This window comes from Mangifera indica, chromosome 12, assembly GCF_011075055.1.
Source record: "Mangifera indica cultivar Alphonso chromosome 12, CATAS_Mindica_2.1, whole genome shotgun sequence".
Taxonomy (NCBI): Eukaryota; Viridiplantae; Streptophyta; class Magnoliopsida; order Sapindales; family Anacardiaceae; genus Mangifera; species Mangifera indica.
Genome location: NC_058148.1, coordinates 358,931 through 375,717, shown reverse-complemented (window position 1 = coordinate 375,717; position 16,787 = coordinate 358,931). Strand labels below are relative to the sequence as shown.

Here is a 16,787-nt window from a genome sequence, read left to right as displayed (position 1 = left end):
TTGTTATAATTAATAAAATATTCTATTATTATTAAATATTGAATTTATACTATAGTATTATATATTTATCCATTATTATACTGTTTACAGTATGGAGGATTTTAGTTGTTTATTATTTATTATACTGTTTATAATAGAATTTTTTATAAAATATTATTGTTTATTATCACTTATTATTATTTTTTACTATTCATCACTTATTATACTATACACAATAGTCTGTTTATCATTTACTGTTCCTGTTCCTCCTGTTTACAATAAACTAATTTTATTATTATTTATCACCTATTATATTGTTTATAATAAAAGGAAGATAATAATAGTTTATATATTTAATTAACAAAGTGATATAAATGTTTAATAAAAAATTGTATGATAAAATTGTGTAGATAAACCTTAAAAAGTGATATTTTTTCAAATAGTATAAAACAAAATGTAAATATTTTTTTTGACAAAAATAATAGAGTATAATGTTTGCGTAAAATAATGTGCTTATATATATATATATATATATATATATATATATATATATATATATATATATATATATATATAGATATTTTTGTCATTTGCTATTGTATTATATAAGTTAAGATATTTTTTAACAAATTTTAAATCTATATATACCCCCATAATCACTCCACCAAGAATTACTCTTAACAAATTTTCGACCTGTATTCATACTTTTATCACCTAAATTATCTTAGAATGGTTGTATTTTTTTTAACAGGAAACGCTTACTTGGTTACTCTATTCCTTCCTTTGGTATCTAAACAAGAACTACTAGGTCTAATGGGTTAAAAAGAATCGCAACAATATATTGGGGGTGGCATGCAATGTAAGTCTGGTATTATAATATTAATATTTTATATGTTTATTATCAACTTTTTAGATGTAAGACAAAGTGCTTTCTGATTATTGGCTACAAACTGCTTTTTTTTTGGGTTGGCCCCAAAGTTTCAGAGAGGTTAATGTAGCAGACAATGTACTGAAATCATCATCAGCAACTTCAATGATAACTGTTGTCATTTCTCACTTATAATAAGAGCATTCTAGTGTGCGAGAGAGTTCAAGTTTGGATATAAGAAAAATTAAGAGAAATATTGAACCATAGAGGGATTGTATTTTCTGATAAATGGAGTTAGTAAAACTGTCATTCATTACATATATATATATATATATATATATATATGATACTTAACTGAAAAATATGAAGTTGAGAGGCGAATGAGATTGGTAAGACTTATAATTTCAAACAGCTAGCGCGCACGTATAATTAAAAAGAAAGTGAGAGTGAGAGGGTGTGGGGGACCTGAACAACAAACAGAATTTAAGAGAGAGGCAAATTAAAAGGCAGTAGATGCTTATTTTTTAAGCATGCGTTTGTTGTCTTTCTATCTTTATGGGATCTCGCAAATGCACAGAGAGAGAGAGTCAGAAAATGAGAGATGACAAGATCAGACTCCTCAAATCATATATATTATTATCATCTCTTCCCTCCCCCTCTAATTAGAAGTTTTTTTTTTTTAAAAAAAAAAAACAACTTAAATTAATAATATTAAATAAGTAAAAATTATAGAATTCTGTAATTATTATACTAAATAGATTAAGGGTATGATGTTATATGTTATTAATAAATGTCTTACCTTTTAATCAAATATCCCGACATTGCCTCTCAAACTTGGCAATGTATGTCCAATAAAAAAACCTCACCGCCCAACTCATGACATGACATGACAATTTATTTCCTTCCATAGCCCTTTAATTCCTATAAATATGAATTTAAATATATAGTAACAAAATATGAATCTATTTATATTTCATATTTTGGTTTTTAATTAGGGTTTTAACATGTTTTAGGCATTAATAGTTAAAATGATTTAAGTAATTCTAACTTAGATATTCAATATATTAAATATTCTTTCATTTTTATTTGTTTATTTCCAAATTTTGACTTACATATTTCAACATTCTTCCCAAGAGCAATTGAGCTATTATCTGTACTTGTTATAGGGTAACTTATTTAAATTTGGTCTAGCTCTTATTAGCTAGCTAACACATGAGTCCACTTAAATTTCAATACAAAGGTTTGACCTTTTCTTAGTTTAATCAACAATGCTCATATTTGAAGGGTTGAATACCCTAAGAGGGATGAATTAGGTTTTTTCTCTTGCCAAATTAAAGGATTAAAGCACTCTATACAACTTAATAAGTGTTAACACATTTTAATACACTTGATGAGAATGTTAAAAGTTGATGATACAAATAATCAATACAAACTAAATTACAAATGACATATAACACAAAATTTAAGGTCAAAAGATTATAAAATCAAACACGTGATATATAGTAGTTTGACATAACCTAACTTATATCCACTCCTCCAAGTTATATCCTTTAGAGTATTATACTAATCCTTGATTGACAAAACTTCTCCCAAGTTTCTCTTAATAATACACATTACTTTCAAGAAAATATTAACCTTTACAAAAACTATAGATCAAATTCTCTAGCTTAAATAAGAGTGAAATTCACTCTTTCACAACACAATTTTGTAAGAAGATGAAATTCAAAACTCTCTCAAAGTGTGTGTATGAACATTTAAGTGTAATACAATCTAATATATACGAAATCAACAAAGTAAATAAGCAAGAGTTTGATTATAGAGAAAGATTTGAAAGTGAATAACTTAATAATGTTTTGCTATATGAAAATTTTATCTTGTAAAAGTTATTTCCAAGTGGATTTGATTGAGTTTATATAAAGAAAAATGAGGAAAGTAATAGTTAGACACAAATCTAGTCGTAATAAATTTCTAAAAAGAAATATAATTCGATCAACCGGATGTAACGTGACACTTCTTTGACATTTATGTAGTATTAACTATTAGAAATTTTATCGCCTGATTTGATTGATCAAAAGGGATTGGTCAACCAAATTTTCAAAAGCCAAAAACATGGATTTAAGATAATCTGATAATTGTAAATACAAAAAAAAATCAATCAATCGAATTAGTACACTTTGCCTTTAGAAATTTTGAAAAATTAAATTGACTAATATTTTTTTATGATAACAAATTAATAGGTTAATATAAAAAATCTAAGAAAGTATTTTAGTATTATTAATTAAAGGGTTTAAAATGCAGTGATATTTTATTTTATGATATATTGCTACATGTTGAAACGGTTTTGCCTGTCTTCTTTTTATTCGTCACCTTTCTCTTTCAGCTGCATTGTTGGCCATTCATCTGGTTTTGGATGGATTAGAGAGAGTAAAGAGCATGGAAATTACAAAAACACTAAACTCCAAATACACAAAGACGCCTTAATAAAGCAATATTCCCCAACTATTTTTTAAAATTTTATTTATTATTTCATCCTAATTAATTTATAAATGGAAACATTGCAACAAGTTGAAAATTTTTGTGAACCCTTTGACATCAAATTCAAAACACCAAGAAAATTGGTCAATCTCATGTATACATCTTTTATCTCTTCTTTCATGTTTAAACCAAGTATTAACCTTCTTAAAATGATCGATATGGATCAACGTCAAGTGAATCGAATATTATACTTGTGATGTTAACTTCATAATTCAAATTTTTATATATTCTAAACTGAATTAATTTAATACAAGAATGAACAAATAGTTGAATAGATAAACAATACATTGATCAATTGAATATACAATATTACAAAATGGATAAATGAATTGATCTTAAATTGAGTTAAAATTCTAACTCAAAATTAATTCGTTTGAGTGGAGACATTTGGGATCAAATCCATCTCTACTTCTACTAATATTGATTATTAGCGAATATTGTATTCCTTGTATCCCATCTCTCGTTGATGACGTGGGAAAAAAACAGAAAGAGGTACAGATAGAAACAGATGTGTGTAAAAGTATGACTTTGAATCTTTGGCTTTGAATCTCATGCTTTAATTTGGAGAATGATGTTTTGAGTTGCTGAATGAACAAATAATATGTGTGTGTGTGTGTGTGTGTGTGTGTGTGTGTGTGACTGTGATCTTTGAGACCTTAGAGCTTTGGTTGTAAAACAGGACAAAAATTTTTAAGTGGTGGAAATGTTTCCAACAAGCAGCTCTTATTGTCTTCGCTTTTTGTTTTGAAAATTTAAAACAAAATGAAAATTCTGAGGAAGAATATGAAGACCAGGGTCCCATACCCAGAAAGTTTTTGCATTAACACAACACTCAAGCCAATGTCATATTCCTGAAATTGACTTGGTTTAATCAACACATTCTATATAGCTTTGATTTTTGAATGGACAACACCATCACTCATTCTCATGTATTTCATAATAGTAATAATAATATTATATACTGAATTTTTTTTTATTTTTTAACACAGGTAAGATTAATAAAATAAATAGTTATAAAAAGTAAAGAAAAAAAAGAAAAATCTTTCACGTTACAATAAATATGTTTGTTTACAAAAGAATTATATGTTTACATATGCTAGAATTATCATCACTTAACCATGTCTTAATAAGAATCTTGTTGTTAAACCAAACCCTCATAGTTTTTTAAGGCAAATCTTAAAACCAAACCATGCGTAGTGTATAACAATGACTAAACATTTTATTCGTTGTATGATAAGAAACGGGTATCATGTGGTTAAACATCATTGTTGAGCTTAGGGGTATTGCCCCTTCCACCCCTATGCCACACTCATTGGGAAGAGTCGCCTCCACTTTTTGATTGGGCAACAAAATTGTTGTGTGCATCAACACATTATTTTTTAATTGAAGTAATTGTTATTAATTCTAATAGTCTTGGTTGTAAAATAAAGATATGTATAAATATTTTATATTAATTTATTTATATAAATTGATGTAATAATAGATAATTGAGTACTATTATTTTTTATTTTTCTCTCAAAGTTTTGATAGATAAGATAATAAACGTCTAATGGTGTCTTGTTATATTCCATGCATGACCCTTACATAGTCTACCTTGATAAAGACTTTGATTTGAATACATAAAACACATGGAATAATTAAACACGGAAAGCTCATGCTCGTGATTTCTTTTTATATAATCTCTCTTTGCATTAATTGGTTGCATCTTCAATTCCATCACCCCCACAACGTCATTTCAAATATCTGCACAGTGAAGAACAGAAATTCATTCATATATGCATATGTGTGTGTGTGTGTGTGTGTGTGTGTTGAGAGACAAAACCTAAACCCAATTAAACTCATTTTTACTGTTAAATCCTAAAGAGTTCGTCCTACTACTCCATTGACGTCTCTCATATAAAGAAAAAAAAAACTTTTTTAAATCTTCTAAAGAAATAACCAGAGACAAAAAGTTTTTTACAACTTTTTCAATTAAATAAGGCATAACAGTACCGGAAAATATCAAAAATCACTTTTTTATTAAATTGATTTAATTTTGTTTTCTTATTCTTTAATGAAAAAAAATTAAACTTTCAAATTTTTTAATTAAAAGGGTCAAATTTTTGGAATTTTTTATTGATGAGATCAAACTTTTTTCGTATTAAATTAATCACATTGCTTTAAAAAACAAAACAACCTTAACTGCATTTGTTTGATACTTTTAATAGAAAAAATTGAAAATTTTGTTCTTTTTAATAACAAAATTTGAAAGTTCTATCTATTCAGTAGATATATTTTGAAGGCCAAAAGTTCAATCCAGGATTGCAAAAATTTATCTTGATGTCATATCACTACCCTTTAGATTTTTAGAAACTTTCAGTAGCAACCTTATTCTTCCTTTTCTCCTTCTCTTCAACGATGATTTGTTGCCACAATAGTTAGTCTCTCCCTCCTGCCTTGTTGGTCACTCTTTCTTCTCTCTTCAGTTGTCTTCGTTAAAGATGAAATTATCTTTGTCTCCATAGATATTCGACTTTCTATTTTGGTTCTAACCCTGAACAGATCAATTTTGGGTAGTTTATATTCCAAATTTATGAAACCAGTCAATTTCGGTTCCACTCATGAGAAACCTAAACAAGAACCGATGGCCAATAACTAACTAAAAACTGCTTTGTTATATTTAATTTGGAAGAGCATGAAAATGGTATTGGAGTATTCAACTTAAAACAAATGCAAACATCATTATGCATGCATAATGCCACTTTATGATAAGATTTTGGCCCATACCTCACAATCAAGCTCCAACACTTCCACCCAAGGCAACAAAGTCCAAGCCTATATGTACTATTCTCACTAGATCTAAATTCGAACTGAGTTTGTTCAAGCTCAGCTTGAACGAGTCCATAACAAGCTCAGTTTAAGCGAGCTTGAACCTAAAAGTTCAACATTTTTTAGCTTGAGTTTTGGGGTTTTAGTTCACCAAACTCTCGAGTTTAAAAATTTTGATATAAAATTATGTTATTTGATCAATATGTATTAAAACGACATCATTTTGATAACGAATTAAGCCAAAAGCTCAATTCGAGCTCGATTCTTTTGAAACGAGTTGAGCTCAAACTCAATTTCATGCAAATCGAGCTAAGCTCGAGCATGGCTCAACTTAGTTCGAATTTAGCCCTACTCACCACTCATTCAACCTAGCTCCAATGGGTTCTAGTTCATCTTTTGGGTACAACTTAGTTACAAGAACTAGCATCCAAGCCCAATGGAGTACTTCTTTACATTAGTAATGCTTAACTAATCATGTATTAGCTTAAATTATGTATATGTGTAATGGAGTACTTTATATTAGTAATACTTCTCCCTTATCTATTGGGTTTCTTATAATTAAAAAGATAGAAAATATAAGATTGGTTGATGTTAGGAATGAGATGGTAGCTATCTATAATGCGAAGAGAAACGGAATTAGATGGATGAACTGGCCGAGCCAGCCAAGAATTTTATGCATATTAAAAAAAGGGTGAGTAGATATGCTTCTTATATCTTGATTTTCATTACGCTTTGCTTTGGTATTTCTATTTCTTTTTAGATCCAAATACATGAATTATATTTGTCATTTAATCTATTCTATTTAAAGATTCACAATTTACAAAGAATTTACTTTGTGACTCGTTCTAGTTCTAGTTTTTAACAAGGTGAAATCGTAACCACAATCAAAATCAATTGGTTCCATAAAATTGGAATCGGAACCTACCTGTGGTAAGCTGGTTTTGGGTAGAAATCGGAACTGAAAGTTGGATATCTGTGGTTTTGGTTCCCCTTTCTTACACATTCCATAATGGAATGAAATTTGGGGGGTTTTTATTTTTGCAGTGTATATTAATGTTTTTAGACTGTAAAAAATCATTCTATCTTCTTTGCCTAAATATACATTTCCTTGTAATGTACTAATATTAATCACTCATTTGAGACAGTTTGACTATTAAATTAGTCAATCTTCGAAAGAGCCTAGTAATGTACCACTAGAGCCTTTCACTTATGAGTATGTCAAAAAACTTTAATATATGATGTATTTAAGTGTATTTATAAGGGTGTGAAATTGAACCAAAATTTTCTAACTTTATGCTCGAGATTCTTATAACCTAACCAACTATTTTATCAGTAGTGGATGATATAAAGATACATTAAGAGTAATCCTCGTGATTTTCTTGGAAAACATTTATGAATAACGAAAGTGAACATTTATTAATTTGTGAAAACAATAAATATAAATTGTCTAGTTAATATTGAATTCAATAAAAGATGAGATATATGCTGAAAGAGTGAATGCTGATTGTGAAAGCATTAAAGAATTGGGAGCCAAGTTTCAAACCGTAATAATAATGAAGCAAAGAGATTTCTATCTTCTTTTTGTATTTCAAGTTGAAGGATCCAAAAAATAAAACTTAAAAAATATATACATATTTTTTTAAGAGAAGAATAATATGTAGCACCATAGTCCAATAGCTAGAGGTGATTTGAACCAAATAGTCTTGAATTAATATTCAGTTTGATTTAAACTAAATTTAAGTTGAAGTTTTAACTAAACAACTTAATTTTAAATTCTACTCAAATCTTTCTTTAAAAATATTGTTTATCTTTTTGGTGACTTTATTTATTCAACTGACAATATTATTTATTTTATTAATGATACTATTCATTTCAGTGACAATCTTTCAGTGACATTTTTTATCAACATAAAATTGACTCAAATTTGGTTTAAGTTAGTCATAATAGATTCGAGCTGAAGTTGAGCCAACCCATATTTGGACTTGGTTAGGCTTGAGTTGAACCCTATTACTAACTTGACTCATTCTTAAGATATTGTGTATTTTTTGACATACAATTTATTATAGTTTTATTTTTGAACTTTACAATCTAAAATATGTTTTAAGAATTCAGAAACTCATAAAATATTTAAATAATTTATCTATAATCTTTTCCATGTTTTATCAAGAAAAACATGAAAAAGAAAAAAGTAATAGAAATTAATGGTTAGTTTGTGAATTATACCTAATTGAGTACTTGTCAAACAAACCCTAAAGCTCTTCACTTTGGCAAGTAAAGTGACCATAATTTTTTTCAAAAATAAAAAGAATATATATTCAAAACTGGGTCTCTGTGTTAAGAAATGAATCAAGTGACAGGAATTTGGAAATCAAATCACACATAAAACAAGATAAATTTATGAGATTTGGCTAATAATGTCTACATATAAGCGTGTGCTAAGATTATAATTAATTTACAAGGTTACAAGTTAAAAGAAATATATAACCACATATTTATATAGATAATGTTTAAACTACTATAACGGCATTGTGTCCCTTGAATCTCGGCTAACCTTGTGAAGATATTCTTTAGGTATAATCAAACCCTATACTATAATTTCAATTTCAATTTAAAAGATTAAGCATGAATAAGTGTTAAAACTATCATGTAAAAGAGAGTTTAATCTTAATTCAAAATTAAAAATTAATATTGATACCTAAATTGATAAAAAAAATTGACATACAATAATCATATCAAGAAAAATAACACTAAATTACATAAATAATAAACACAAGCTAGCGAAGGTTGTGCTTGGACTTGAAAGGAAATGATTAAGATATTAGAAGGAAGACTTGGTTTCCTAAGAGAAAGCATATTGAGGCTGGCAGGTGATGGGGTTATTAGAAGAAAGTTGAAAGTAACAAGGGACAACTTTGTTAAAATTACTTAATTCAATTTTGGTGAAATTTGATTTAACTTCAAAAATAATTTTCAAGCCAATAGAAGCTATTGGCTGACAGATGCTGGTCCACTGGTCCTGATTAGTTGGGGTCATAATATGTAGATGGATTGAAAAATGTGAGAAAGAGACAACTGAGTCCCAAATCTCCAGGTTAGATGGAAATCTTATCTTTTAAGCTTTAAAGTTTAAAGGGCTGAAGGCACACTCAAAGACAGAAGAGAGAATTTGGGGTGGCAGTGATGGTGATTTAGATGGAGATACATGATGTCAATGTGTTTCCTTTCTGATAATTTATTTTGTTTTCTCTCAACATCTTGAAAATTGTCGTCCACACCACACCACGCCACTAATTCTTGTGGGCCCTCTTCTCTCTCTCTCTCTCTTTTTTTTTATACCCAAAATTCATGTATTTTTGAGATAAATAATTAATTTATACCTTATACTGTTGATCAAAACAAATAAAAACTAACAAGCTTGTGTTACTTTTAGTGAATCCAAAAACCCCACCCCCTTAGAAAGAAAAAACATATATAGTTAGGAAGAAGAAGAAGAAGAAGAAGAAGAAGAAGAAGAAGAAGAAGAGAAGAGAAGAGAAGAGAAGAATAAATAATAGAAGAGACAAGTGAGATAAAAACAAAATATTAAAGTCTCTAAATGTGGTCTGCACCACATTGTAGAATAAAGGCATGGATTATAAAGAATAAAGTGATTTCCACAATAATTATATAAAGTCAGAATTTAATTAATAAATAAATATTACGATCCTATCTCTCCTTGTTCATTATTCTATTTGTTCACCAAAACTACACATTAATATATGTGACCCTTTTAAGCTTGATATCAGTTTATCTATAAGTCATACATTAGCATCTATGACTTGCACGCAAATAAGTTAATGAGTTTAGGTCTATGAAATAGTTGTTAATTTCAAGGGATTGAACATGTATCCATGCACATTATTTATATATCCGATGAAACAACACACACAGGTGAATGCGTAAGAGTTGTCCAAAGATATGAGTTTATAATTTCAAAACTAGTTTTGAAATCCTTCTTCAAAATCACTAACTCTTGTGCTTCAACGAAATAACCCACACCCATTCTTTCTATTTTTGCCAAAATCCTTATAATTAATTATCATGTATCGCTCTTCCCTCACTGCCTTTCTTTCAAGTTCATGTTGACTAAAGCTCTTGCTTGAACTAAGCTACCCCTTTCATGTCTAATTAAGTATACTATTTTGACCCAATCACGACTGATTCAATCACACCAAATAAGAAAAGATTTTATGTCTAGTAATTGATTTCATTATCATCGAATCAGAAAAGTCAAAAATTTGATAATGATATGTCTTTATCTTTGTCAATCAAACTACCCCTTGGAGGCAATTTCCCTTTCTTTCTTTAAGATCAATGAAGATTTTGAAATTAATTAAAAGAGCAATGCTAAATGTGTATATTTTTGGTATACAATATAAGTATATAGATTATGTATCATCATATAATTAATGTTATTTTATCTTCAATTTGAAATTATTTAATTATATAATAATACAATATTTATATACTTAAATTATATACTAAAAATATATATACATAGTTTTATTATAATTAAAAACCCGTGATTTCAATAGCAAAATATGCAACGAATGAAACGAGGGCAGAAAAGTAAAAGAAAAAAAATTGACTTGAGGAAATTAAATTACATCTAATGATCTTTAACATTTTAGTTCCTGGCAACAAAAAACATTCACATGAGTAGCATGATACCCCTTTAAGTCCTAATTAATTTCAACCTTATTAATTAATACTAATAATAATACATTATGTTCAGTATAAATATTGATATATTATTATAGGATTGAATCACTTTAAATTAAAAATAAAATAATATTTAAATATATAATAAAATTACTACATATAATACTTTGAGTTAATTAAAATCATCTTTGCAGCTATAAATACGGGCAAACATGTCAACTCAAACATATAAACGAAAGGTTTGAAGCTGAATGGCAGAAATTCAGAGATTTAGCTAATTTTCCTTTTAGACTACAAGATTAAGTAATTTCTTTTTGTGGTTCTGTCTCTTTTGTTCTCTCCGCTCTCTGACATGGAGTAAACTTGATCCCTGATAGTGCAAGCAAAGTAATCACCCCACTTCTTTTTTTTTTTTTATTTCATTTAATTTGCTAAAAAAAATTAAACTCAACCCTATTCATATATTCGTCTATTAAAAATAAAAGCAAAATAAAAAAAATAAATTGCTTCTTCTTCCTCTCTCTCTCTCCTTTTTTCAGTCCTCAACACTTGTATAAGCTCTTATTTAGTGCTTGCTTCAATAGCAAAACCCACCTGAACACACTCTCTCTCAGCTTTGTCTCGTCTTCTCTCCACTTGTGAGCTTGAGGTCCTCCTAATCTCTATTTTCTTTTATTATTCAAGATTCACAAAGAGAAGTTTATCATTGTCATCATCATCATCAGTGTAGTTTCTTTGTCTCCTTTCTTATTTCTACCTAGTTAATTAGGGTTTCATATCATTTTTGAGCTAGCTAGAGTTGGAGTCTTTGACCTCTCTTCTCTCTCACTTTCAATGATGTGGTTTATCTTCACTCTTTCTTGTTTGCCCTAGTTTGGCCTTGAAGCTCAAAATTATGCATGATCCATGGGGAGTATTTTATATGCTTTTGTTTTTGTTTTCTCCTTTTGATCATCAAAAGGGTTTGCCTCTTGATTCTTATCCCTCTCTCTATTTTTTATGCAATATTTATTGTTTTTTTGGTTGTATTTTATTATAATTAGTGTTAAGCTTTTAAACAAAATCTATCTCCCAATATCCCAAGCTCCTTCTCTTGTCTTTGTTCTTTCTCTCTCTTGGTTTTGGTCTCCAAATTTACCCGCAAGAGAGATACCTTGAAATGGGACTTTCAAGTCATGAAGAAGAAGACATCCCAGTTCCCTTAAACTCTACCTATGTTCATGGACATGGACATCCCCACATGATCCATCATGACCATCTTCATCACCATTATCATCATCATGGTCATATCACCCCATCTTCAACGTTACCTCTCCCATCTTCCACCAACAATAATGGCTCCGTTTCCTCACCCATGGAGGACCCCCATCTCCCAACCACCTTCAAGAAGATGACCAGATACCGAGAATGCCTCAAAAACCATGCAGCCGCCATGGGAGGCACTGCCACCGATGGCTGCGGAGAGTTCATGCCCAGTGGAGAAGAAGGCACCATGGAAGCCCTAAACTGCTCCGTTTGCAACTGCCATAGAAACTTCCACAGAAAAGAAATTGAAGGTGAGATTCCAAACCACCCTCCTCTATGTGATTGTCTCCACAATCTCAATACAGGTGGAAGAAAATTGATTTTAGGCCACCATCATCATCTGAACCTTTTGCCTCCGGAGGGGTTGGGGCTTATTTCTTCAAGGCCTCAACAGATGATAATGTCGTACAACATGGGGTTACTGCCGTCGGAGTCGGACGATCAGGAGGAGGCGAGGCTGACACAGACGGTGAAGAAGAGACACAGGACGAAGTTTTCGCAGGATCAGAAGGAGAAAATGGTCAACTTTGCCGAGAAAGTTGGGTGGAAAATTCAGAAACAAGAAGAAAGTATAGTGCAACAATTCTGTCAAGAGATTGGAGTAAAGAGAAGAGTGCTTAAAGTTTGGATGCACAACAACAAGCACAATCTTGCGAAGAAGAAGAACAGCAACAATATAAATCATCACCCTGAAGCTCTAACTTCAAGTGGTTAATTGAAATAAACCTAGTTATTATCAGCTTCAGCTTCCTTGTTTTATAGGGTTACATTTTGTGTTTGTCTTGTTGAAATCTATAATAATATTTGCTTGTTAATTGAGGTAGATGTTCAAGAATCCATTGAATCCTTTAAGAAGGGATTGCTTGCTGAATCTTTTCCTAGTTTTAAGCACTCAGATGTATTATTATTACTATAACAATTTCTTTTGTTTATTTTGAAAAGAAACAAAAATTAATTGGTTTCAAGAGACTGTTGTAGTATATTTGTTTGTTATTTCTCCTGACGGACTTTAATCTTGCTCAACTTTTAGCTATACCAATACCAAAAACCTAGCAAACAAGTAATAAACTACAAATAGAAACCAAAAAACACACGAAAAATTTACGTGAAAACTCGAAATCAGGAAAAGCACGAACAGATAAATTCACTAGATGGAAACTTGACATTAGATTAGTCAATCAAATTCTTTTGTTTTTATATAAAATTATAACCTACAAAATCATAACTCATCATTAAACAAACACATTTGATTCGATTTGGCGTTATATTATAAGCCATAATCATAATAAAATAGTTTCACTTGTTCCATATGATATACTAAATTTAAAAAAAAAAAAAAAAACCTTAAACTTCAAGCTTGCTTTAACTTTTGAAGGGGGAAGGCTAATAAAGCAATACTACATTTGCGGACCCCTACAAGTGGTAACATAATCCAAGGTTAAAAAAAATTTTTGAGTTCCATATTTATTCATGTACAATTTTTTATGGAATTTTAGAAAATAAAATGATACAACAAAACTAGGCATGGGTTTTAGAGATTCACAATCAAATTTTTGTTAATTTTGAGCATGAGTTTTGAGTTTCCCAACTACATTATCTATTTTGATTGGATATAAATGGATGTCTGAAAATGCCAAAAAAAAAAAAACCAAAGGGTATTCCCCACTTTTGAAGATCATGATCGTGTGTTATAACTTACAAAAATAATCAAAACTAGTTTGTTAATTTTAAAGCATATTGATTTTAAACACAAGTTTTAGAAATTCTCTATCATCTATCTTGACTTGTAAAATGTTGTGTATTTCTCTTCTCTAGCTCGGGCCCATGAAGAATTTATCAATACTTTTTAGACTTTGTTACTACGCACATAGTGGTGTGATCTAAACCAAACTTAGACAAGTGTTTTACATTAACTCAAATTTTAAAGATTTGGTTTAAAATCAATTCAAAATCAACAAATCAAATAAATTAACTCTTAAATCAATTTAAATTCAACTTATTTATCTAAGTGAGTTCAATTCTTAGTTTAAACTCAATTTGAGATTAAATTCAACTTGTTTTATCTGTTGAAAAGTTGAATTTGATTAATCCTATATACAATATGTATAAATACAAATCAGAAACACTATATACAATGTTATTTTAATTTTAGTTAAAAAAGATATATCAACTCGGAACTTGACAATTTGAAATTACTTTAATTAAGAGTTTTGACTGTTAAAACTCAGAAGAAGAAAAATGCAGCAATAACTCAGGCTCAGCTGCAAACGTGCACACCAACGGATGGATATAAGCAGTAGGCAGTTAGACACACACTCAGTCAAAAGCCCCCTCTATGCACTTAACCCAACAATGGATTTGATTGATTGATTGATTGATATCAATAAAGCTGCACGTGATTACCCCACTCCTCCCTGCTGCATTGCCAATCTTGGCATGCTGCAATTAGAGAGCAGAGTTCTCAAAGCTTTTCACTGGTAAAGAAAACTTCATATTTACCTTTGCATTGTTGGAGGATGGAAAACTTTTTTACACAAAAATTGGATGTGTTTCCTCTGTATATTACAAGCATGCAACTTTATGCAACACAGTTAATTTTCTTCCACTCAGGTTGTGTTGTGTTGTTAGGGCAGATTGGTGTCTGGCAACAATGTTTCGGATTTGGCAACAAGTGTGAGAATTTTAGGCTTGATGAGATTCCTGGTTTTCATGGTATCAGTGCCAACCTCTTGTTGCCCTGAATGTTTTCAGGATTGGTTGTGGATGTTATAGGTTTGGGCTAGTATAACGTAATGAAAGAGATGGCAACTTGTGTTGTTTAACCCGGTAATACAAGCCATGCTCGCCCGGGATGAAGAAGCGAATCTGACATTCTCCAACCCTTCAGGAAAATAAGAGAAAAATTACATTAACAATACATCAAAGGGAAATTAAAATAATTGCCCAAAGATAAGGGGGTAAAACAAAATTACCCCTACATTTTACCGTTAAACGAAACTGCCCCTCCAATCAAAATCGGCCATAACCACGTGCATCAATGCCAAACACACGAAAACAAAAATTTCGAATTCGCGTTTTCACGCACTCGACAACTCCGATTTTATCCGACGATTTTTGCGACGTTTCTGGCCACGAAGATAGACAAAAATGTTAGTAAAACAATCCTTGTCATCTCTTTATGCATTTCGGTTCACGATTTGAGCGATTTTATGTAAAAATTTGGGTGTTTAGCATTAGGGTTCCGATTTAAAATTTTGGACAAAAATGCTTGATTTTGATAAATTTTCTTAGGGCTTTTGTGTTAGATTAGGTGTAGAGTTGATTGTTGTTGAAATAAAGTTTGAAAAACGAAGTTTGAGAGGTGAAATATGGCCACACGAATTTGGTAGTCACCACGCGAATGGGGCAATGACCACACGAATTCGCGTGGTGAAAATTGTTGAAGACGAGGTGGCTTTTTGCACTTTTCAAACTTCGTGGACTACACGATATCGTGTGGTTGGGGGTGAAAATACGTTTTTTCATCGTGTGTTGGGGCAGAGTATAAATTGGAAAAGTTCGTTGACACGTGAAATTATGATCAACCCCCCGAATTCGTGTGGTTGCCGCACGAATTCTCGTGGTGGGGGAAAAATGCGATTTTTTAGAGTTATTCGCTATGCGATTTCGTGTGGTTGGAATTAGGGGGCAGAATGAGATTATATATAATTTTAGGGCTTGTTTGATATTTTCCATATGAGGGGCAAATTGAAATTTTGTCTATCTTAAGGTTTTTTGACGTGTAGAATTTGAATTTGATATCTGTTTTTTTGAATAAGGCCTCTATGTATAGAATTGAATAATTTATAATATAAAATTGATATAAATTTAATATAATTGTAATTTAATTTTTATATAGGGAGCTGGACAAAAGAGGAAAAGGGACGAAGGCAGGGATGAAATGTGATTTTCTCCCAAAAAACACTTCAAGGCTCAAGTTACTACACGTGGATATAGAGATGTGGGAGTCGTGATAAAAAAATTATTAACAGAGAGGCAATTACAAATTTTTCGACGTACCTGTTTCGAACACTTCCTAGACTTGAAGGATAGTAGATTTAGTGGGGTTCTAATACATTCCTTTATCCTTCGAGCGGTAAATAAAGTGACCTTGCGAGAAGAGTTATGGTTTCGAGTTAATGATGTGGATGTCAGATTCAGTGTGTATGAGTTTGCTATTATGACAAGCCTTTGATTTAGTCATATGGTAGATATCGACGTCTATATTCCATCGAACGCCACAGATCGGATCCTTCAGACATATTTTTACAGGTGTAAATCAGTTACATATGCTAATCTGAGCCATGTTTTCCAGCAGAGACTGTGAGGGGAGGATGACACTGATGCAGTGAAGTTAGCATTGTTGTTTTATCTTTACATGGAGTTGTTAGGGAGTGATTTGAGAAAAACAATTCTCCAAAAAATATTACAATTAGCTGATCATCTTGATCGGTTTAATGCATACCCATGGGGAGTACGAGTGTGGCAGATGACATATCGCTCTGTATGTGATAATATCTCTCAAATTTCTATAGATTCTGGCCTGAAAAAG

At 30.5% G+C, this 16,787-nt stretch overlaps 1 protein-coding gene across 1 annotated transcript; it reads left to right on the top strand.

The window, feature by feature from the left end:
- Nucleotides 1-11,417: 11,417 nt before the first annotated feature.
- LOC123192742 (zinc-finger homeodomain protein 4-like) lies at nucleotides 11,418-13,087 on the top strand. Its single transcript, XM_044605389.1, has one exon. It carries the CDS (start codon nucleotides 12,051-12,053, stop codon nucleotides 12,909-12,911), a length of 861 nt encoding a protein of 286 aa, XP_044461324.1. The 5' UTR covers nucleotides 11,418-12,050; the 3' UTR covers nucleotides 12,912-13,087.
- The last annotated feature ends 3,700 nt before the right edge of the window (nucleotides 13,088-16,787 follow it).